This window comes from Phalacrocorax aristotelis, chromosome 7 (assembly GCF_949628215.1).
Source record: "Phalacrocorax aristotelis chromosome 7, bGulAri2.1, whole genome shotgun sequence".
In the NCBI taxonomy this organism is placed as follows: domain Eukaryota; kingdom Metazoa; phylum Chordata; class Aves; order Suliformes; family Phalacrocoracidae; genus Phalacrocorax; species Phalacrocorax aristotelis.
This window is the reverse complement of record NC_134282.1, coordinates 47,814,673-47,837,697: the sequence shown is the minus strand read 5'-3', so window position 1 is coordinate 47,837,697 and position 23,025 is coordinate 47,814,673. Positions and strand designations below refer to the sequence as shown.

Genomic DNA, 23,025 nt, shown 5'->3' with positions numbered 1-23,025 from the left:
CTGTCACAAGACCACCTAGGGAGGCTAGGAAACCTCCTTCCCTGGGAGTTGTTACAGATAAGACAGATGATGCTCGGTTGGGACACAGCCCCGGGTCTGTCGTTGCCCATTGCTCTTGGTTTGTAGGTTCGTGCAGGTTTGTACTTTGTTGAACAGGGAGAAGAGGAGGGAGCAGCTTGGCTGGGGTCCGGCAGGGTGTGCAAAGGAAGGGGACAGGGATGGCAGGACTGTAGGAGATGGAGGTGGGAAGAGGGGCTGGGCTGGGTGGAAAAGGGCTTGTGGGAGATAAGAGAGACCCAGATGGCATTGAGGGATGACCATGTTGGGATGGTCTGTAGGTGTGAAGGATCAAGAGATTTGTCTTCCCCCCAGCTGCAGTCTTCCATGTTTCTCTTCCCTGGAGGCAGCAGATAAATGGAGAAAATTAAGGCTAAGATGTGTCACCCCTCTCTAGTGGCTGGTCCTTAGGAGGAGAGCCTGTGCCAGTGCTGGTTGTTGGTCAAGTCAAGTACTACAGAGGTGCTTCACCTCTCAAAACTGCTGAGCCTTGTCAGGGACCCAAGATAAGGGGTCATTATAACTCTCCAGGCTCCCATTTATTTTCTTAGGAAATAACTTCTTTAACAAACTGCTCACCCTGAGGACCCACCAAAATTCATTCAGGTTTCGTGCTGGCACTGAAGTCCATTTTGTCCATCTGCATGTGTGTACATATGTACGTACTATGGGATGGTGATTGCAAATCCATGTTTTCCGAAGGGCCTGCAGAACAGCGTTGGAAACTTCCCAACAGCATGGGAAATTTCAGAGCGAGTGGCTGAAGTGTTAGAAACAAATCAGAGCAGGGTCCAGTGGTGGAAAGGGCAGCCTTAACAATAGGCTATATCCTTGCCCTGCCTCTTGAAAATCACTTGTGTAACTGTCTCTTTGTGAATGTTGTCCTGTAACTAGAGTAAATGCGGAAAAATCCAGCCAAAAAGGAGCCTGCCCTAAGCCTGGCATTGCTGCTGGAGGGTGACACACTACCCATCGGATCAAGGCTTTAGGCTAGTCATCCACAAGGCCCTGTCCCATGCCCACCAGCATCCTCTGTCTGCCCTGGACGCTCAAAGCTGGGGCTTGAGAAGTCTAGGAGGAAATTGTGTCAGACAGTCAACCACTGAGTAAATTCATTGCTGTGCAGAATAGCTCACCCTGGGTTTCGCCATCTGTTCTGCGCATTGCTGCGTGAGCCAGAGTCCGTGGTACATGCTGCAGAGTTAGAAAAGCTGGGGGGAGCAGGTAAGAAATCCAAACCAGGCTGGGATTCTTGTTTGGCCTCTACTATTACTCATGCTTTTATATCTGCAGCAGGAAGGCGCTTATACAACTATTGTGGCCTTTTTTTTTTCCCCTTTTTTTTTGTCCTACACTTAATATCTCTGGGTGCTGCAGTTCTGAGGCCTGTTTCTCCCAAATGCTGCTAATCCTCAGATCGAGACAGTCGTTTCCAAGCTCAGTCACAGGATTCACGGATGTTAGCAAGAGAGAAGCAGGAACGTAGACGCAGAGCCAAATCCCCGACGCAGCGCAAAGACGCTGCTCCCAGGTTTGGCTTGGCGCGAGCCTGCGGCAGGACAGGGCAGACGAAGGTGCTCGCGGCGGCCGCAGGGCTTGTGCTAGCCCTCGCTGATGTCTAGAGATGGTAAGTTACCTCTTCTCCCCGTGCCTTCCCCTCCAGCCGTTTCAGGCGACGTCTTCTTGAGGCAGATTGCTGCATGTAGCTGTGATATTCTGTTTTTTCATCAATTCCTAATTTCCTCTAATAAAACATCTGGCTCTGCCATCCTCCCAGTATCAGCTGCAAAGGAAGTTTTATCCCTCAGCTTTTTCACATTCATTTATAAAACATCAAGAGTTACCTGCAATTTTATTAACCATCTGCAAATACTGTTGCCTTGAAGACAGAGCTGTGTATATATTCCTGTGTATATATTCCTGCCACCGTCTTTAGATGGATGCAGATTAAAGACAGCTGTTTCATAATTATGAATCTTCTGCGACGCTTGCTTTTGACTTGTTTCAAAGGGATTCACTCGTACGAATTATTTAACATCAGTGTATTAAAGTTGCTTTCTGAGGACCCTTTTAGGATCAGGACTCCACAATTTCATAAGTTTGAAAAAGACAGAGCTAAAGGATTCCCAGTGTAGAAAATCCTGGTTTGGAGGTTCTCTTCCTGTGGTTACATATAGTCATTTTTTAATGTAGTCATTAAAGTATGGATCCATAAAATAGTGGATGTATAAGACACTATGGCAAAGGAATGCTGGCATTGAATATTGTACCTTGAGAAGGAAAATACTGTGCTGTTTTTGACTAGTTATATCTCCTGTATCATATGGATTCTTTCATTTGTGTTTGAAATCTCTTGAAGTTTTGAGGTGTAACTGTTGTATGGTAGACATGGTTACTGCACACTGAATTCCTGATCTAAATACAGAGGAAATTTGGATGATAACGTGGGAGACAAATGTGGACTTTTTGATGGAGACTGCATTATTATGACAAATGGGCACTTTGGTCTATCACATCACTGGGTTTTTAACCTTCTGAAGGAACCCATCTAACTCCATTCTGATATTTTGGAAGCTGAAATTGGCACCCTACGATGTTGAGAAGCCAGCGCTTCGGTTTTCTGTAGACTTGTGTTTTGCAGTTCATTGGTAGTTACACCACCCTAGAGGAAAACCTCATTAGTACAAGAAATAGGTTTTTAATTATATTACCATAAATCTGTTCTGAGGTTTTGTGAGGAGTCATTGATTGGTGCTTCAGTTTTCTTGCCCTTCTACACTAATCGCTATCCTACAGGGCAAATTTTTTTAAGTATAGTTTTTCAGGATTTGGGAGAGTTTGTGCCAAATCCAGAAGGTCTCCTGGAAGGTGAGAAGTGACGGGTGGAAGGAGAAAGCCCCTGGGTACCACCGGGTCATGGCTTCAGCAGCGGCAGCTGCCGGTGGGCACTGCAGTTCCTCCTCTGCTGTGTCAACACAAGTGTTTGGGAGGTTGTGTTGTGAACGGGCCGGGTTCAAAAGTGAGATGAGACCTGGGTAAAGCTTTTGTTCCGAGTTCAGAGCAGTGTCTGCTGTTTGGGGAGCTTTGGTCTATAACCCTACACATGGGGAACAAATTTCTTCCCACTTTTTACTCTGATGGAAGAGTCATAAATGAGTTGCAGCGTTTAGAAGGTGAGGTTAAACAAGTTGAGACTGTAGAAATGACAGTGAAAACTTTGAAGGGTGAAAACAATTATTTCTTTGAGTAAGTTACTGTAGGGATGGGGTTAGCTCTCCGTTGTTTCAGGTGTGCCCATCGAGACTGGATGTACTGGGAGCAATGCGCTGCAGCTCTAAATAAATGGCCAAACCGGTGCTACAGCTGTTCACGGCATCACGGGGTTACATTGCCTGCCCTGTGTTATACTGGAGGTTTGTATAGGCTTGGTGTTTGCATCACACCTCCTGTCTTTCAGATCCGTGTTAGAAGGTGAAACCTAGCAGCACTTGAGTAGATACAGCTGTCTAAGAGATGAACAGGACTCTTGGGCACTGATGAAGAATTATGGGCTCCAACAGTGTCCAGGGATGGCATTTCTGACTTCATCTTCCAGCCAAGGATGAAAAGAACAGTGTGAAGAAGAAAAAAGTAAAGGACAAAGGAGAGCTGTATAGAGAGCTAGAGTAGAGATTAGAAAGAACACTTAAGTGTTTCCATTCATATAGTGTGAATCGTTCAGAAAATGTATTTGGCGTTTTACCCAGAACTGTTAAAACTCTTGCCATGGAAACATGGAATCAAAATGCATTTAGCCTTGTGGTAGTAGCACAGACTCCCCTCTCTGTTATCGTTTTCAGTCGTCTTTTTCTTTTCCCCCACCCTTTTTAGGTGGTCCGTCTTCCTTTATTATACCATTTTCATGCAAAGGTGGAAATCTCAGATATTTTTTTTTCCCCTCCACCTTCTCTGCTGTTACTGCTTGGTGTCATGTACGCACCCTGGCATGACTCAGAGTGACCCAGCTGTGTTGCAGAATGTTTCTGGGATCAAGCTGGTGTTAAAATATCAGAAGAGATAAAAGCCTGGATGATATCTAAATGTTTGCTTTTCCATGCAGCCCCCTTGCCCACGCTGAGCAGATTGACTGTTCTCTGCTCTTGTCAGGGACATCGTTCCTGCTGCTTTCTGCCTGGTCTGCGCTGTGCAGAGTATTAGTGTGGGGCAATTTGGCAGTGATGGAGAGGGCTTTAAGCTTGGAACTGTGAAACAAGAATAGATGGTTAGTGTTGCAGTGGATGATTAAAATACCTTAGCCTATACAGGAGGACTGCGTGATTTGGTATCCAAGCGTATGACATCTAAAATACAAGCACTTGACTGGTATGGAAGGGGTTGGGTTTGGCTGAGCAGAGGCAGCTGCAAGTCAGAATTTAGCACCCCAGGGGTAGAGCAGTGAATTGATATTGTGTTTGGCTGTGGTCAGCCATAGCTGTCCTTACTGCCATGGTAGCAAATTCATCAAAACTTTCAAGGAAAGGAAACTTCTGAATTTTGCTAGAACACTTGTATTAGTCATCGGTCACGCCAAAGAAGAGATGATGTCTCCAAATGCAGATCCTGTAAAAAGCATGGACAGTAGCGACTTTTTTGAGGAGACCCCAGAGCCGGTGGGCGTAAGAGGTGAGAGTTTCTTCTCACTGCCACTCACCTTCTTCTATTGCCAGTTTGTTGTTTTTACTCCTGTGGTCTGTGTTTTGGACTTCTGCTTTGGAATAACCCCAACGTGGAGGCTGTAACAAGAATGTGACAGTTTTGCAATGGTTGAATAAAACATACTTGTTCAGCGGTATTTGAATTAGCAGATGGCAGCAAACTCTCTACCAGGCTTTCTTTTTGCACTTGATCTCTTGCAGCTAACAAGATTCTTCTCCCTCCACCTTATTTTCTGCTACACTTATGCATTAAATTTATGCCCATATAGACAGGTATTTGATGTAGCTAACTTTCTGATTTTCTGTTAAGCAGTGGTGAACTTAGCAGCTCCTCCTTTCTTGCTTACTGTGTTTATCATCGCGGTGCCACCAATGTACTCAGTGAAAATGAAGGAGGTAGCCAAGAGGCTAGTCCAAAAGATAGAGCCAATATTTCTGGGTTATCTCATTTGCTTTCTCGTCTGTTTACGTAGTTTGAGTCAGAGGAGTTGTTGCTAGCCTGCATTGAACCTGAGTTACACTGCTCTCCTTCCAGATCTGCAAAAGGACCGATGCTTGGCTTTCGATTTTTCTCAGCCTAGTTAGATCCTCCTTCTCCCTAAAGACTTTGCCTTGATTTACACCCTGATACCATCACAGCCATGACAATAGTCGTTTCACCTTATTTATGCACTTAGTTATTTGGGGGCATATTCTTACCTGCAGGAAGTATTTTTCGAATGCCATGTGCCTCCCTGTCCTGAAGCACTTCCATCTTCTCTACTGCGAACACTAATACACCAAGTACCGTGGCGCTGGGTCTGCCTATCTCATTTACCAACTGAATACATTCTCCCTTCTTATATGTTGTCCTTCCAGCTGGTGAGATAAGAAGCAGGAATGTGAAGCCTCGCCCTTGCTAACTCATTAGTCTGAGCCCTGGTACCGAGTCTGCTTAGCATCAAGTGACTTGTTTTTCTTCTGTCTGAGACTGTACTTACCTCCATAAATCACAAGAAGATCATAATCCTGACTTACTTGACACTGGACTTTTCCTTGGTTTCTTAACGCAGCTGGACACATTAAATGCCTAAAAGTGGTTGGGAGGGATATTCTTTCCAAAATACACATTTTCAAAGACTGGAGGTGCAGTTCTCTGAAGCATTGGTTTCAATCTGAGATCCTGTGCTTGGGAATGTATAAATCTCTTCTGCCTCTCCAAAATATTACACTGCAGATCGCACTGGTTCTTACCAAAGGCATGGGCAGAGGTAGGCTGTTAAAGTCTGCCGAGATTAAAGAATTGTTTCTTGGTATTTTTTTGCACTATTATTTTTATTTTTAACCTACTGACCATAACAAGGTGAGGAAATGCATACTTACCCGCTTGCTCAGGAGGAGGTGGGACAAATCTTAGCTTCAAATGCCCACGTGTAAGGAGTAAAAAAAGAGCATTAATGTACCTTTTGAGCCTTTTAAAAGAGAAGAAGGGTTGCTTACACCATTTCCATATATTCCCACCTGCAGATTCCCAAAGGAAGACATTGACTGTAAAGATGGGGGTCCCCCAGTGTTAAAAAGGAAAGGGGAGAGAGTGAGTCCTTTGCTCCCTGCTGCATGGGCTGAAATGGGTTTTAGGGCATTTTGCAAATTCTGGTTTTAATTGCATTTTGAGGAGGTGTGGAGAGAAACCTCTAAAGGCTCTTTTGTTCATAGCTGGATAATATGGGGGACAGCATTTGATTTTGCTTGTCAAGACTTGTTTATTACTTGTTTTCTGTCTTTGAGGAAGCTGAGGTTTACTTTGTATGTTGTAAACGATGCAGAAGGCACCCAGAAGAGTGTAGATGAATCCTCCTGCCTTTGTTATAAATCTGAGTATATAGACTAAATAAATAACTTCTTTCTGGGCTTAAAATCCTTACAGTGCACCAGACAACAAAAATTTGCGTCTTGGAGTAGCTCCTAGAATTCTTTAATGCTGAAATATCTCCTCCGCTTGCAAACCTGGGGCTCTCCCTCCTTTAGATAAGCAGTTTCTGTTTAAACTGGCTTTTCTTGCAACTGTCCTTTCGGGCAAGGGTTGGCACAACTCAGTCAATACCGACGGCGACACTAGGAGTGCGTGGCAGGGAAATAAGAAGTCTTGGAGGTAAGATTAAACAAGTCCTCTCTGTTAAAAAGAGCAAGGGAGGAAAAAAAAAATATCTGTGCTCAGAGTATTGGCTTTCTCTGGCTCTGGACAGTTTGAATGTACACTGAAGGAATGATTTTTAGAGCACTTTAAAAGCTCTATAAATGTTTTCTTCTATTTCAAGAAAAGAGAATTTATATAGCAACATTGTTTCAAGTAGCAGCTGAATTAAATGTTGAATAATAGGATATTTTGGTTGAATTTTTATACACTTATTATTTTTTAGCTAAGCATTAGTCCCCCAAGAAAAGTACATTCTGTTTTTATGCGTGTCTTAGGGACCACTCGTTGCTCACAATATCTGGTAAGTAGTGCTGTCTGGGGCATCGAATACCTCTTGGCAGATTGGCTTTTAAAATATATTGTGTGTTATCTTTTACGGAGGATGTCGGCAGATGTCTGGATCCCAGCAAAGAAGCAGCGGGAGGGGAGGCAAGACAAACCTGGGCTTTATTGTGGAGCGCTGTTGGAAAGGGAGAGGGGAGCCAAGGAGACGGGTAGCGGAGGGTGCTGCGGGCGAGGGTGTTAGCTCCCTTGTGCGAGGCAGAAAGCAGCTATAGCAGGGGAAGTTTTAAGCCAGTATTTAGGTGAATGAGTGAGATAAGGTAGGTGCCCATTTGGGAGCTGTATTTCCTTGATTTCTTAACTGAGGCTGGTGAGCAAGACCAGATTTCAGGGGACACTGAGGCTTTTTTTTCCCCAAAGTCCCAGGGCAGGGGAGGGAGCGGGGCACTGACAGCAGCCACTAAAGAGAGACCAGAGTCAGGGAAGGAGCCCAGCTAATATTTTCTTCCAGTCTTACCAATTGACCTAGCCAAAAAAAGCATAAAGTAACAACAGCTGTTGAAAAAAGTCTAAATCGTGTGCCTGTACCAACAGATGTTTCCATAAGCCATTGATTTTTAGGTTGTCCCAGATTAAATACGGTATGGGGGTGAAAAGGGTCAAAAGGGTAAAATACATCTAGGAGAGATTTCTCTACTTAGGAGAACTTTATAAGCTGTCAGTGAAGCTGTAAACAAAGTTGCACCAAAATATATAGTGGCTTTTATTTTAAATTGTGTCTTTTTGCTTGTTACCGGCTGTTTGGGTTAACAAAGAAAATATTTTTCTTTCAATAGCTTTCAGATCTTTTGCTGAGTATTTTTTCTTATGCGTCTGCATTAAATAAGCCCATTTAACAAAACCTGATCCTCTTATAAACATGGAATAATGACAGTATCCCACATATGGCTTTCATTAATTTTTGCATGTTTTGAAGTTGCCTTTTTTCTCCAAAAGGCTAACTTCAGAAACAGCAGAGATTAATGCTACATAATAGCCAAAATGACTAGCTGAGCAGTCAGCAATTCTAACTTGGAATAGAAGGGGTTTCTAGTTAAATTATTTAACCATTGCATAACAGAAAGGATATTTCTTCTCTACAGAACGATGCTGCGTAATCTGTACTCCTCCCAGTTGCTGTTACTGGTTTACTTTGATTGAACTGGCGTTGGTTCTGCTGATTATCTGCAAGCTTTCTTGCTTCTGAGTCTTGTAAATGTTTTGGATTTTTGCCTCCAGAGAGAGCTCCAGAACATTTTCCCCTTTCTTCCTAAGAAAACAAAACCAACCCTTTCCTTGTAGTCACTGGCGAGAAATTCCAGATGCTTCATTTCCCTTATCTGCAGCATGGTGACCTCTGCAGCTCCTGGGATAGCCCGAGTCCGAGGGGTAACTCAGGGAAATTGCAAGGCTTACACACATACAACAAATGCTGGTTTTTGACATTTTTGTCCCCAGCTATCTTTGCCATTGGCTTAAATTTGTTTGTTTATCTATTGATTAGAGCTGCTAAGTGTATGGAGATGCAGCAGCTGTGGCAGGTGGGGATGAGAGAGGGGAGCACAAAAATCCAGCAGCTACGGTTTTCCTAAAACACCTGTATTGGCCTGACATTCCCAGTGTTTGCAGGGACATTCCCTACCATTAACTGAGTGGGGAGGAATGCAAGCAGGGTTTGGATCCGCTACTCCAGTTAGGAATTATCCCTGCAACAACAAATGTTACTATAAGGGGATCTTTGAAAAGCTGGTAGAGGAGATGTAGCATATGTTAGTTTATAACCTTAGAAATATTTTATTATTTTTCTGGAGCAGTGTCAACGGTTGAGAAAATTCTTCACTAATGACGATGCTTCCACGTATCTGGCTGTTAATTATACATAAGTTTTATGTCCTGAAATTCCTTTAGGAATATTTTCTAAAATTGGGCTAAAGAGTAGAACATATTTAGCACGTACTGCTATCGCAGTGCTTAACGGTGGCTTTGTGGACTTGATGAATCCTTACCCTTGCACAGACACCTTTAGACCAGAGGGATAAAAGCGGGGCAAAAATTGGTAAAAACAGGTTTCTTCCACAAGGTCAACATTCTTTCCTGGGCTCTTGAGCTGTAAAGACATGTTTGTTTAATATTCTTTACAGAGGACTACCAGGGAAACGGATAAAACAGTGAGCAAATGAACACTCATGTGGTCCTACAGCAGACCTCCCAGGCAGGAGCTGGAATCCAAATGCCTTCTCTCAAAGTTTGTGTTGGATTTTATTTCAAGTTTCCAAATGCATGTAGAGAGGGCATGAAAATATTGGTTGGATGCGAGTGTAGGTAGGAGAGTGAGCTGAAGTGTCTGCTATTGCTGGGGAGAGGGGGGCCTGGCCGCACTCAGAGCATCTCAGTTACTGGTCGGTCTGAGATCCTCCTCCCCACAAAGCAAACAGAAAATTGGAAGGGCAAAACAAATACTGTAGTGTCTTCAATCCCCTGCCTTCATTAGCAGCCAAGCAAAAAAATTGACCTGGAAATATGATGGGTGCCTTTGTACAGTGCTCTGCTTTCCCACCACTTCACCTCCCAGATTTTCAAGTTACAAGATGAAAGAAGAGATAACTTTTTCCATTTTGACAGAGTGCCCGGCCAGGACAATACATGGTCGTGTGGGCTTCCCAAGGGCTGAGTCTCAGGGACTTCAATTAAAAGGGGAAAGAAAGGAGAAAAAAAAAAAAGAGGGAAGCTGAATCATTTTCTGGCATGATTTATTCATTTGAATCACCCTTCTCTGTTTTTCAATTAGATAACAGTAGCTTAAACTGGAGGCATAAAAGAATGGTAAAAGTTGAATAATTTCCTCAGCTTGAGATGTGTCATTTTTATATTGTCTATTAATTTTACTTACTGATATCATACGTCATTTTTGTTGGGTTTTATCCGCCAATTCATCTGTGTAATCTGCTATCCTGTCCCTGTTTTTAGCTAAATACATAAATCCTTCAGATAGAAACATCCACCAGGCATGTCCTGGAACCGATCTCTTACTATGGCGAGGCATCCCAGAGGGGCTCAGGTGATGCCTGTCTGCTCCTGTGCTGTGCCGGTGGCAATGGGTATCGCGCTGTTATTTTGGAAGATAAGGTGATGTTTCCTGCACCCCACAAATGTGGGGTGGTCCGTTTTCCACAAAAACTCATGCAAATTTTTAACCTCATACCTTGAGCTGTAAGGCTTTACTGTTTCTGGAATTTGTTACTATGGAATAGTGGAGCATCTGTTTTCATTTGTGCAAATCGATACTTTCTTATGTCCTCTATCTATCCCAGTGATGTCAGAACATGCTGCTTTATTATGCATGGTATAAAAATGAAATATTCCTTCCAGTTTTGCATTTGCGAACTTTATAGATAATGAAACGTCCCCTTTTTCTTGCATTTGGGACAAATGCAATGATCTCATACTTAAATCCTCTGTAGGATGAGTTATTAGACATTGCTTTTTTTGGGTTTAGTGTGGATTGAGCAGGCCTTTAAATATTTGGTGGATAACCTGTGCAAACCAATTGCAAATGGCTTGCGTAATGTTTACGATGGTTTGAAAATGGTAAATACAGGTCACTATTTCAAATACTTTTATTTATATCGTTATCTTTCCAGATCCCAGAAATTGTAATTCTGCCTTTAGAGCAGGAAGCTTGAATCACCATAATTAGCAAATATTATTGCTCATTGTGTGCATGCAAAATTCGCACATTCGTTACCAGTGACTGAAAAACATGAAGGGAAATCTAAGCTAAGCTAACATGACCAGCTTTAGTACTGGATGAGGTCAAAGTGAAAGTTGTTTCTGACTCCCCCCTTTGGCAGCAGCTTCAGGCTGGGCTGAGCCAGCTGTGATACCAAAGCAATATCTCCCATCGAGATGTCTTGGCTGAAAATTGTGTTACTTCTTATGAGACACCCCAATATTTTTGCATTTTTACCCATCTGTAGGTAATTAGACCCCATGCCCTGATGGGAAGTGCCTGAGCATGGGAGCAGCCGAAGTCCCGGGGGACGCGGGGATGTGCAGCACAGGTTGCTTCTGTGAGGCTGATTTGCTTCTGTGGGTCGTAGCTCAGGTGCTCCTTGACAGCCTGTTTTGGGGACTGTTCCCACTGTATCCACTCGTTATTTTCCTTTCCCTGTTTTCAGGATGCTGGAATTCACAGGGTGAAACAACATGTCCAGTGATTGACAGAAATAAGTATTTCTCTCAACTCCCATAACATGCTAAATAAATATATGTGGCGTGGTCCAAGATCCCACAGCTCTTCAGCCAGCCAGACATCTTGTTTTGCGGTTATTTTTGGTAAAGGCAGAACTAGATGTTGCAAAGTGATGTAAAGTCAGCTGAGGGGTTGCTGATCTCTTGCGTGGGATGTGTTTCTGCTGTAGCCATTTGGGAGCAGTAGGACAGGCAGTTGACTTCCTCTGGAAGGATGTTCAGGCATGCTCCGTGGAAGAGCAAAGCTTCAGCATTTTTCCAAAGGTTATTTGGGCAACAGAGGTTCCTGAGAAATGTACACCAAGTCTCTGAGAAATATTAGAAAAGGGAAGGTCAGGAAATGACTGAAGGTCTCTCAAGGTGTTTTTGTATTTTCTCAAAGCACGCGCTCTGTGTGTCTGTGTGTCTGACAGCTTTCCAAGCCTTTCTCGTTCCTCCTTTGTGGTTCTTCAGCTGTTTATTAGACGGTTATGTCTTTGAGCTCGAATGCAGGCTGCAGCTTTATGGTGGTTTGTTTGGATATAAAATTCAGCTCGGTCATGTCGACCCAAAGCATTGCTCTGCAATGAAATGTCCCTCTCCTGTTCATTGCTTGAAGATCTGAATTATTTAAATAGGGAAGTTTCAGGAGAGTTGGGCTGCCCAGGCTGGAGAGTAAAACTTGTGGTGGTACTGTGGAAGATTTGCCCCAAGGATTAAGTCAGGCTGGTGAAAGTTGAGGTATTTTAGGACCAAGATTGTGAAGATTTGTCACCTGCACTGCTGAGCTTTCCTCTTACAGCAGCGCAGCACCTGCCACACATGGGATCCCTGTGACATCTCATCACAGGGGCTGTCCACGTCCCTCTTGCTGACTCCTTTCCATGCCCTGCCTCACAGTGGAATCCAAAATCATCGAAAAGGATGCTGCTCGGTGGGGCGCTGGTGGATCGTGCTGCAGCTGGAGGGATGCAGCCCTGCACCAAAGTGCCACCGCAGGGATGCGGATGGACAGGCAGGGTGGGAGCGAGTCGGTCACAAAACTCGGCTTTGTCTTGCAATGCTCTTGCAAGAATGAAAAGTTCATTATCTAATATCTAGGGCTCTTTACCAAGGTCTGCGGCGGGAGTGCTCGCTAGCAGTCAGCAACTGCCTGGGCGTCTACAAAATCCACGTTCGAGCGTCCGACTCAGTCTCTTCTCGCGCGGGTGCTGACCTGCCTCCCGGCAGGCACGATGGATGTGTGCTCCCTTCCAGATTGGACGCGCTCCTCGTACAGGCTTTGCAGTATTAGAGTGCAGATTTCCTTTGCCTTATTTAGTTTTTTGAAGAAAGGGGCTTGTTTTGTCTATCCTCGCAAGAGCCAGAAACACAAAATTTTAAAAACCCTTTCCAAAAAGTTTATTTCTTTTAAGAAAAGAGTAATTAAAATTGTAATTCTCCTCTCTTACTGTCTGACGAATTTATCTCCTGTGTTTAGTGCCCAAAAGTGGGTTTTGACTTGCTTAAGACACGGAGAATTTTTTCCTTTCATCTACTGCTCCATTAGTTCCTATCAGAGCCGCAGTTTAAAAAGTTAATACGCCTGAGTATTTCTGCAGATTGCATCATTTTCAGTGTTTCATAACAATATGGCAAAAGTAATTTGAAACAGATAACAATAGTGCAGTCTGTTTCAGAATAACCATGATTTCCTTGTCATTAAGAGGTCTGTTAGCGGGTAGAGGAGGAGGAGTTTTATCTGGATGAGTTACAGATCATATGGTGCGATCGAGCGCCTTCCCCCCTTCCTTCCCTTGAAATCCGCAGTGCTGGACTTTGGTTTGGATATGAAACGATTGGATAGTTTCAAACTCCTGTCTGCACAAAGCTGCTCAGCGCTTCCAGATGTTTTCAATAAGGAGCCCAGAACTGTCGCATCAGCAGCCGGTGGCCTGGGCTGCTGCTCCTGTCTCCGCTCCATTTTGAGCAGCTCGCAGAAAAAAAAGAATTATTTACTCATTGGAGTAAGGGGGGATTTTATTTAATTTTTATTCTCCGATTGTCTGGTGCAGTGAGTTTCTGAGCATAAATACTATATAGTGTGTAAAAATGTGTATGCCATTCAAGGGACTGCCTTAAATAGATGGACAAAAGAGACTGGAAGCCTTTGTTCTGCTTCGTCCGGCCTGAGTCTGTCTTCTGCGTCTGCTCGGCGTGCCTGTGTGTATATAAGGCTGTGTGCAAGGCAAGATTTCTAGCTTGAAACAATGCAGCAAAAGCCCCACCTAACGTGGGAAGAGAGTGATGGTCTCCCAAGGGGGAGCGTGTCTGGCGTATTATCTTCTGTTTGTTTATATTACGTTTCTCCCCCCCACTGCAACAGTAAAGTCTGGAAATGAAGATGAGATGGACTTTGGGTGTCTGTAGTCGTCACTGGCCTCCTGATCTTGGCTGTGAGTCAGGAACATAACCACAGGAAAACTCTTGGAACAAATTAGGGATTTAGAAGCTTAAATTTGAAAAGAAAAAGAGAACGGATAGAGGGGTATATTTTTTGTTGGTTGGTTTGTTTGTGTTGATTATTTCCCTGTGTGGCTGAAGGTGTAGAGGAGTCCAAAGAGATCAGTTGGCGGCCTCACTAGATCAAGACAAATGATTATGGAGGGAGACAGGTCATCGTCTTGATTCACAGGTACAGCATGGACGTGTACTGAGTCCTGGGACACATCCTGTGCCCAGAGTCACCCTGCCTGGCATGGCCTGGCACCTTCCCTAGCCAGCTCTTGCTGCCTGCCAGCGTCTTCCACCTGAAGTTTCCATTCCCTCCTGTCCCATGAAGGCATGCGTTGGGATACTTGTGGCTTTTGGCCGTACCAAGGTGCATGTGCATAGCTCAGAAAAATTGGCCTCCTCTTTTTGACTTCCTGCTACGAAGGTTACACATCTCCCAGTGCGTCTCCCGCCTCCTTTGCCTAGAGATGTTCCTCGTTTCTCCTTACCTGTAGGGAAGGGTGAGATAACGTGAGCCACAAAAGACTGGGTGTTGATGCAGCCACAAGTCAGACCTGTCACATCTCTGTGGAGCATCCTCTCGCAGTTAGTAGTGACGCTCACGTGGCGGTCTCCTGCAAGGTGGGCATTGCTTGAGCCCTGCAGCTGAACATCGTCTGGCTGCCAGAGGGGTTCTGCGGTTCAAAGGTGAAGCGCATTATGTGGAGCGCTTTGACAGAACTGTACAGCTGCCGTTTGGATAAATTTCAGCCTTATATACCAGCAGCCGTCATTAGATTGGTCTGAAAACAAATTTAACTGCTGTATCAGTTAAAAAAATACGGGTGCCCCACAACAAAACATTAGAGTATCATCAAAGTACAGCAACTGCTGCAAATTCCAATACCTGAACTAAGTTCACACACTTTGTTTATAGGTTCCTGTCTTACAAATTTAGATTTGAGGAAATCCCGGCCTTTTATGGTAGTGTTTGAAGGGCTGGAATGCTGTCACAGCCATTTCTGATTCCTCATCTCGACAGGCACATGATTGCTGGGATTCATTACTTGTGGAGAAAACTGGTGGCTCCAGAAAGTCCCCAAAGTACTACCACATTTCGTGTGTATCCTAATACTGAAAGCAGAAGCTCCGCTTGTTGTTGAGAATAGAGTCATTGGCTGAGATCTTGAGCCAAGGATTGAAGCTGCAAGAGAGCCTCATAGAGGAGATCCTCCTCAGTTCAGCTGGTGATGTGGTGGAGATGAAGCTTTGGGTTGTGAGGGAGAGACTGGAGCCTAATGAAAGTGGGGGGAGATACCTCGCATTGACTAGGTAAGAGCATACCTGTGTCACTTACTGCGAAGAGCTGATCCACTGCGAGTCCCCAGCCCACTCCAGTGCATAGGACATGTTCGTGGCACAATGCCCAAAGGTGGACCTTTGATCGGTGGCTGGCAACTGTGCCACCGAGTCATGCTGTAGTCTTAGGAAAAGACACCCTTCTCAGTTTGCTTACTGAGTCTTCTAAGTTTAGAGGGTAATTATGCTTTTGTGTAACCTGGCTGTACAGATTGGGGGTGTTAGAACCAGGAGAGCCCAAAATAGTACTTTGTGTTTCTGTAAATTCCCGTTCTTCGGTGTTTTACCACACAGGCACAGCGGGGAGTCAGTTCCTCCTGTGTTATTCACAGGCAGGCTGCTGGTGCAAAGTTTTTGGGTGATGGGAAGACTGGGTAGCACTGGAAAGAGAGGAGCTGGAGTGCCCGATCGCAGCAGATGGGTTTAGACCTCCTTTGGAAGACTCGTCTTGCATGCAAATGCCAAAAACTCACTTTTTTAATCTGTTTTGGTGGGCTGCAGGGTTTGAGTCACCTTTGCCAGAGCTTGAGCTGGTGGTTACAAAGCGCCTCATACAACCAGGGGACTTGGGTCACCCTGCGGGGCTGGATGAAAAGACCTACAAAGCCTTAACTAAGCTCCATGAGTGGAGCGAATCCCAGTAGCAGGAGGTGGGCCAGTTCACCCGGCACTGCAGAGGATGGCTTTTGGAGATCCGCAATTAAACGTTGGGCTGATAAGCACCATTTCCGATATCTGAGTTTCCTGCTTTGCAACACAGGATTAGCAATTCCTGTGTTTCCAGCTTTTCTACCGAGCAAAAAAGCAAGTTCTGCTCGCTACAAACTCCTAAACACAGACACCCCCCCCCGCCCCTTTCCCTTTTCTTCTTTTTTCTTTTTTTTTTTTCAAACCGCCCCCATTCCCTTTTGAATCAGTGAATGAGAGAATGTCTAAAGCCAGGGAAGTATGGAAAGATTTCATCCCTCGAGAGGTCAGGGTGGGGTGGAAAGCGGAGGGGGCTGCAAGGGGGCACTTTGAAAACAGGAAACCATGTGGCAGTGTGCATGCAGGGCCCAGCTGATGTGAATGAGCTATTGAGAGGGGAGAGACGCTCGGACTGGCCCGGCATTAGAAAGACGAAAAAACTTTAGCTTTTCTTTTTTTTTTTTTAAGAAAAAAAAAAAGCGCTGCCTTTCAGGCTAGAATAAAAGAGGGAAAATCGTATTTTCTGTAGAGCAAGTTGCTGAAATCTTTTGCTCTCTGTTGCAAACAAACAAAACAAATGGCTGATTTCCTTCCCCCACCCCATGTGCACTGATTAAATCATAAGTTTCCATTCCTGTTTTGGGGAAGTGTAAGCCTGAAGTTGTCTTTCATTCACCTGGCCTGGGGGAGAGGGAAAAGTCTTTTTACCTCTATGAAAACACACCCCTTTACTTCTCAGTCGCTTTTTGGACTGAGCAAACATACACCGAGTGCCTGTAGCCAGAGGTGGAAGGGAAGAAAAGCTGCTGCTTTTTCTTCCCCCCCCGCCCCCCCCCCTTTTTTTTTTTTCTTCCCTCTCTCTGAAGAGATGAATCATGCTCCCACAACTGCCTGGAAAGAAATTTTGAAAGCTGGGAGAAGACTGGTGCGGGACTGAAAAGGCAAGTGACGTCCCAGCCCAAATCAGGAGGGGAGTGGCTTTATTTCATTATTTTCTTTCCTTTTGCCCTGTGCTGTCATTAGAAATTTAAACTTAACGCAAACCCGAGCCCTGGTCTGGTGAACAGTGGATCGACTCGAAAGGAGAAAAATATTTTTTTTGTTGTTGTTTCTTTCAGTGCATGAGGGCGTGAAAAAACAAACACATTGGTGACAGTATTCACGTTGGATACAGTGATCGGCGCTTTTTTTCTTTTTTTCCTGAATTCTTTTTTTCCTGAATTAGACCCGTCGTGGCTGAGCCTACCTTCTGCCTTCCCTCCCGGAGCGTCAGGGTTCCTGCTGCACACATCTGGCTTTTGTTCTCTTTTGGGGCAGGATTTTCATTCTGGTGATTTTTGGATATCAAAGTTGTCTGGAAAAACATTTTTTTATTATTATTATTACTATAACAGGAAGGCTGATACCATTCTTAGCAGTTGCAAAAAAAAAAAAAGTCCTATATGTATAAAGCTCTCTTCAAATATCTTTTGTTTGCTATAAGTTCCTGCATTGCCTGTATAAGCAAATCTGTTCCAAGAAGACTTTATCAGCCGGTCGCAGCTCTGGGATTTTCTTTTTCCTGTTAAGAGCCTCGGACAGGCTGGTGTGCGGAGACACGGGGACTCCTCCGAGCACGTACGTGAGAGGTGTGGAGCGCGCCTGGCCGTGGTCAGCCCGGGGTTCATGGTGGGCTCTGCTCCTCCGCTCCCGGCTTTTTGGACAAAATGTATGAACGCCATAAGAGGCGATACAGCCTGTGCGACATTTCCAAGGTGGACAGGACTGTAGATGTTGTGTTGTTAAAGGTATGATGTTTGTGTACACTTACTTACAGGTTCCTTTCTCCATCTCTAACGGGTCTCTCTCTTCCGCGCTGTACCCGTCGCCCAAGCTGGATGGTGCAAAGAGGGGGAACAGGTGGAAGAGCTCTTGTCCTTCAGCACAGAGATGGCTTTGAGTGCTGTCAAACCATTTCATGCCAAATATTATCACTGCAACCAGATATCCTTGTGGCATGTGATGTTTTCTGCGTAAGGTGCTGTTCGGCAAAGGGTTTTCATTTCCAGTGGTCGCTTTTGGGGTTGAAATGCACGTGTCCTCAGTAAGATGTGTTCTGCCAAAAAAGGCATGGTGAACCCTGCTTTGCCTCTGTTTTTTGTTTGTGTTTGAAGGGTATTGCTGTTGGTCTTATTGTTTGGGTGTGAGTTTCATCTGAAGATGGGTTGGAGCTAGAGCCAGGGGTGGCTTTTGGCTAATTGTCCCAGTGTGTTCCTCCTCTAATCTAAAATTAGCAAGTGCTCCACCAAATGGCACAGTGGCAGTCTGGGAATGTCCTGTCTCCGTAACAGCTTTTTGGAGCTTGAGCAGTTTCCTGGCAAAGTGGATGGAAATCGGAAAGCAGCCAGAGAGACTACAAGACACAGCCCAACTTAGGGATCTGAACTCCTGGAAGAGCATTTTCTTCCCCTCTCCCTTTTTCTCTCTTCTCTTTTCTTAGCTGAGGTACTCGGTTTCTGCATGATCATGTGGCTTCCTTTTTCATGGTTTTTGCTTCATGTCCTTGTTTCAGAGTCAAGAACACAGAAGTTTTATTTTGAGATTATTCTTGTTTACTTAATCTGCACTAAAATAAGCCTAGCACTTGATAACTTGCACTGTTTAGGAATAAAAATATTTTTCTTTGAGTGTATCCTTTGTTTTTTAGTGACACAAATAACCATAACTTGTTTTCCCTACCAACTCAATTTTGTCGACTGTTTTTTGAACTCTCATGTTAATGATGCTGGTTGTGGATTGAATCCCATGGCATTCAATCTCTAGACACCCTATGAGTCATTTTAAAAATGTAGACATATTGTACACACACTACTCGTGTGAAACAACTGCTTAATAATTCTTGGGCAAAGACCTGGTACCACTGACAACCTCAGTTGCTATTGTATAAAACAATCTTTTTCTTTATAAAGAATATCTAGATGCCTGGGTTGAAATGTAATTCACTATAATTATCTGACTTCAGTATTTCTGATGTCATCGGTTCCTTAAATTAGTTTTTGTTCAGCAAAGCTTAGATTTTATAACAAAATGTGGCTCTTGTTAGTTCCCACTAGTATTTTCCTAATTGAGTTTCAAAGCTGTGGGTTATACTGTCTGTTCCTGCAAGTGACTCAGTGTCCATATATGTGTGCGTGTGTGCACGCATTGCTGCTCCGAACACAGGCTGCACAGGCCGCAGATGTTTAAAGTAAGGAGGGTGCTAGTGACAGCTATAGTTACAATCACTTTTTAGTCATTCTTCATGTTTTAGCTGGTTCCTATAACATAACTCATAGATGAAATGAAGTTTTGGAGATGTAGGGATCCAAGCCAGCACTAGAGTGCGTCAGTGGCAGATCATCTCTTGACGTTAATGGGAGTTGGATCAGACCCTTAATGAGGGAGCTGGAGGGCGGGGGGGTTTTGTTGGGTTTGGTTTTAATTAAAATACTTAAACTGTACCTTATCTGGGTCATCGTATTTTGGTGAGTTAAGAGGACAGGGTTTCTTAAGTGTCAAGTACTGAAAAGCAAGTAAATTATCCTTACAACAAAAGCAAACCCAAATAGGGTCCACTAGGAGTGTTTGATCTGAATGAACTTTTAACAAGATACCTGCGAAGCACCGAACAGCTCTCAGTTTGGCCTACAGATTGCCTCAGACAAGCTGTCTTTTTGAGTGGTAGATGAATGTGTTCTTTCCTTCCTTTTAAGACAGGGAACTTGGTAATCACGACATAGGAAAGAATAACAGCTGGTGGAGAAGGGCAACTGGAAAAAGTTGTGAGCAGAGAAGATCTTGTCACTTCTGTTACTAAATGTTTATAGATGGGATTATATCTGTGTTGATTGGCAACCATTCTTAGATGTAGCTGCAAAAGAATTTTGGTTCATACCAACTATTTTGCAACGCACGTGTCTTCTGAAGGGTCACTGTGGTGGGGCTCAAATTTTCCATGTTTAGATTGTGCCTGAAACAGTGGTTTGTGAAGTTACGAAAAAGGAAAACCTCAGCCATCTTAGGCATTGATGCACACTATTATTTTTAGCTTTAGCATTGTTTCTTCTCCCTCCCCACATATGAAAAAGCAAGAGGCAGTGGGTAACTCGGTCTCCTAACCTCTGCATTGGAGGCAGGACTTCATCTTTACTGAGGCTCTTTTTGCTGGTGCAACAATGTGAGCGTGATGAACTTGGTTACTGAGCATAGTGATTTGTCACTGTACAGGGAAGCCTGGATGATGCAGAAATGGCATAGAAATTTGCTGTCATGTTTCCTGCCAAAATTGCGTTGCAGGAGAGGAGGGAGATGATGTGGGGCATGTTGGATATCTGCTTGTTTCAACAATTTGCTGAGCTCTGGGCAGCTACGTGCAGGGTAAAGCAGTCTGCACTATGTTATTCCAAGACCCAAAATGGGAAGTCTCAGTGTGCCCATGTGTGAGTTGGCAGCCCGATCCCATTTTTATGTTGTGCCTGCTACCACAAATATAGCTATCTAGGGACAGAATACGGAAACCACACTGGCTGGCACCTTGCGAATACATGTGAAGTTAGACAGGCGTTCAAGTCTGGATGAACAGGCTGTGCTTTGCAGAGTTGGCAAATAAGAAATGGGCTCACTTTGAGAATGGGAGACTGAGCAATTGCAACTGGAAATGTTTCATAATTGCTCCTTGCCTGTGTCTACTTTTCACCTTTGTACATGAATGCTCAAACTGTTAAGTGTAGGCAGAAGGTGTAAGTTTTTTTCATAACTGGGGAAACGAGGTTTGATTTAGCTGCTCTTCAGATGAACAGATCCCATTCAGCTTCCACTTAAAGATCAGAACATTATTCCTGAAGTTAAGACCAGCCCAATGTTATAAAAATAATTAAGGCATTTTGAAATTAAAGGGGCAGTGTTATCAATTAGTTGTTCTGCTCCCTGGCAGAGGCTTCTCTTGTAGCTACCCGAGCGCCGGAGAAGATCCTCTGGAATGAATCCTGCCCACCTAAGGCAAAGTGCAATTTGCAGCATCCTAAACTAGTAGTGCGTGGGGACGTTCCTCAAATTAACTGAAACTAAGGTTTCTTCCACTGTGTGTTATCATACTTATAAAGCTTTTTCTTGTTTCATGTTTTTGGTTATTTGACACATAAGCATGTTCATTTCTTCTTCGGGGTGGTTCTTCCGAGGGAAGTACCATCCTCAGATGATGGGCATGCAGCGTCCCATCAAACTTTGCGGCCCTAAAATGATTCTGCGCTATAATCCTGCACCTGTCTGCACTGGTTTGTTTATTGAATGGACAAGAGGAGAGAAGTGTATTTATGATGATGTGGACAATGTCTGTGTTTTTCTGCTTGTGTCTCATGTAGAATTAGAACTGGAAGGATAACTTAAATAAAACTGATATATTTTCACCTTAGGCACATACATGTCTGTGGGAATTTTGCTCCTTTGTTAGTCAAGAAATGTTTTTTATGCAAAGCCATTGCTTTTATTTTTAAAGCTTAATTAAATTTTGTTGTTACCAGGACTCTTAATTCTGCTGGTGGAGGACATTCCAGTGCCAAGGGCTGGAAAATGTTCTTGGGGCACACGTTCCTTTCCCCAGTTGGGACATTGCCAGGGGGAAAAGTGTACTCTAGGAATTCAGCATTGCTCTTACACCACAAAGTGCTAATTTATTCAGTCATTTAAAATGTCCTGTGGTTGTAGGAGCCCCTTCTGGTGTAATCCTTCAGTGTAGTTCTCTGTGGCACTGCTCACTTGTTGCTGAGAACGAGGTCACTTTGGACCTCCTTGAAAAAATGTTGTCCTGATATGGTGTCACCAATTCTGTAAAAGCAAAAAGCTCAATGTAGCATATTTACGGTGCTGTAAGATAAATCTCTGTAGAAATCATTGTGGAAATGCAAGTGTTGTCACTTGTCCCTTTCGGCATACGTTGGAGAACGGTCTTTGTGTTCATCTGCACGGTAAAACCTTCCTCTAACGCTAAATCTAAGAAAATACACAGGGAGTTTACAAAAAAAAAAACCCACAAATAAATCTGGAATTTGCAAGCAAACTAATATATGTCTGCTCTTAATATTGACTGGCAGGCTGATTGACAAAGCAGTGATTTTTGCTCTTAGTGTGTGTTTTGTGTATATTGAGGTTTGTGGCATCAATGTCTGAAGGAAGACGGGAAATTCCTTCCCCAGGTGCTCCATCCCTCATGCTCCTTTTGAAAGAGGTTTGGGGGATCTTGAGAGGTGGTTTTTGTGAAGAGGGAGAATCAACTGTTGCTTTAGTTTCTAGTTCAGGAATTAGAGGCAACTGGGTAATTCCATCGTAATTGGAATTGTAAAGTTAAAAGTTGTTCAGAATAAACATTGAATTCCAGTGAAAACTATCCTACAGGAAATTTTCAGCAACAGGTAGTTCCTAGAGAATAAAGATTTGCATTAAAAATTTAAAAAAAAAATCATTGTATCATTCCTGATTATTAAAAAAATCAGTTTTAATTGAATTTAAGTATTGGTTGTTTTCTGGTTTTGTTCTTCAGTGGATATTTCAAGTCTTTCCAGTGCCAGTTATTGGTCAGTATGGTGTACAGGTACCTAATGAGACACCAAGCAAGCTAGAATTACTCTGCTAAATATTTTCCTATGTGCAATGGTATCTGGTTTTAGCTGCAAGGTAGAACTTAGTCTGGAAGTTGGGGCGGGGGGGAAGGAGAGAAATGGAAACTTGTAAATTTAGGACAAAGTTAAAACAATATGGAGGGAAGATGAATCCCTAGAGATTTGCTAGGAAATGAAAGTTAAAATCATCTGGTTCCTTCTGCTCTGGAGATGTGATTTATACCGCTACCAGTGAGGCTGACAAATGCAAACTTCTAAAATAGCAGAAGATTTCCTGAGAGGTCACCGTGTTTTCTTTATTGTGAAATGGAAGGAAAGAAGAGTTAATAATACCAGAGGGAGAGAAAAAGGACTTTTCCATGGTGGAAAGGTAGGAAAGGTGCATGGGAACGAGATA

At 43.7% G+C, this 23,025-nt stretch overlaps 1 protein-coding gene across 8 annotated transcripts in view; it reads left to right on the top strand.

Annotated features, from left to right (window-relative positions):
• AKAP13 (A-kinase anchoring protein 13) overlaps positions 1 to 23,025 on the top strand; it is a 217,853-nt gene that overhangs the window by 129,787 nt on the left and 65,041 nt on the right. The window contains exon 1 of one of the 8 annotated variants that reach the window (XM_075100607.1): positions 17,007 to 17,783. The exons of the other annotated variants lie outside the window; for them this stretch is intronic. Within the exon in view, the coding sequence (XP_074956708.1) occupies positions 17,703 to 17,783 (81 nt within the window). The 5' untranslated portion in view covers positions 17,007 to 17,702. Of the gene's footprint in view, positions 1 to 17,006; positions 17,784 to 23,025 lie in introns of those variants that run through there. 8 annotated transcript variants of the gene reach the window in all.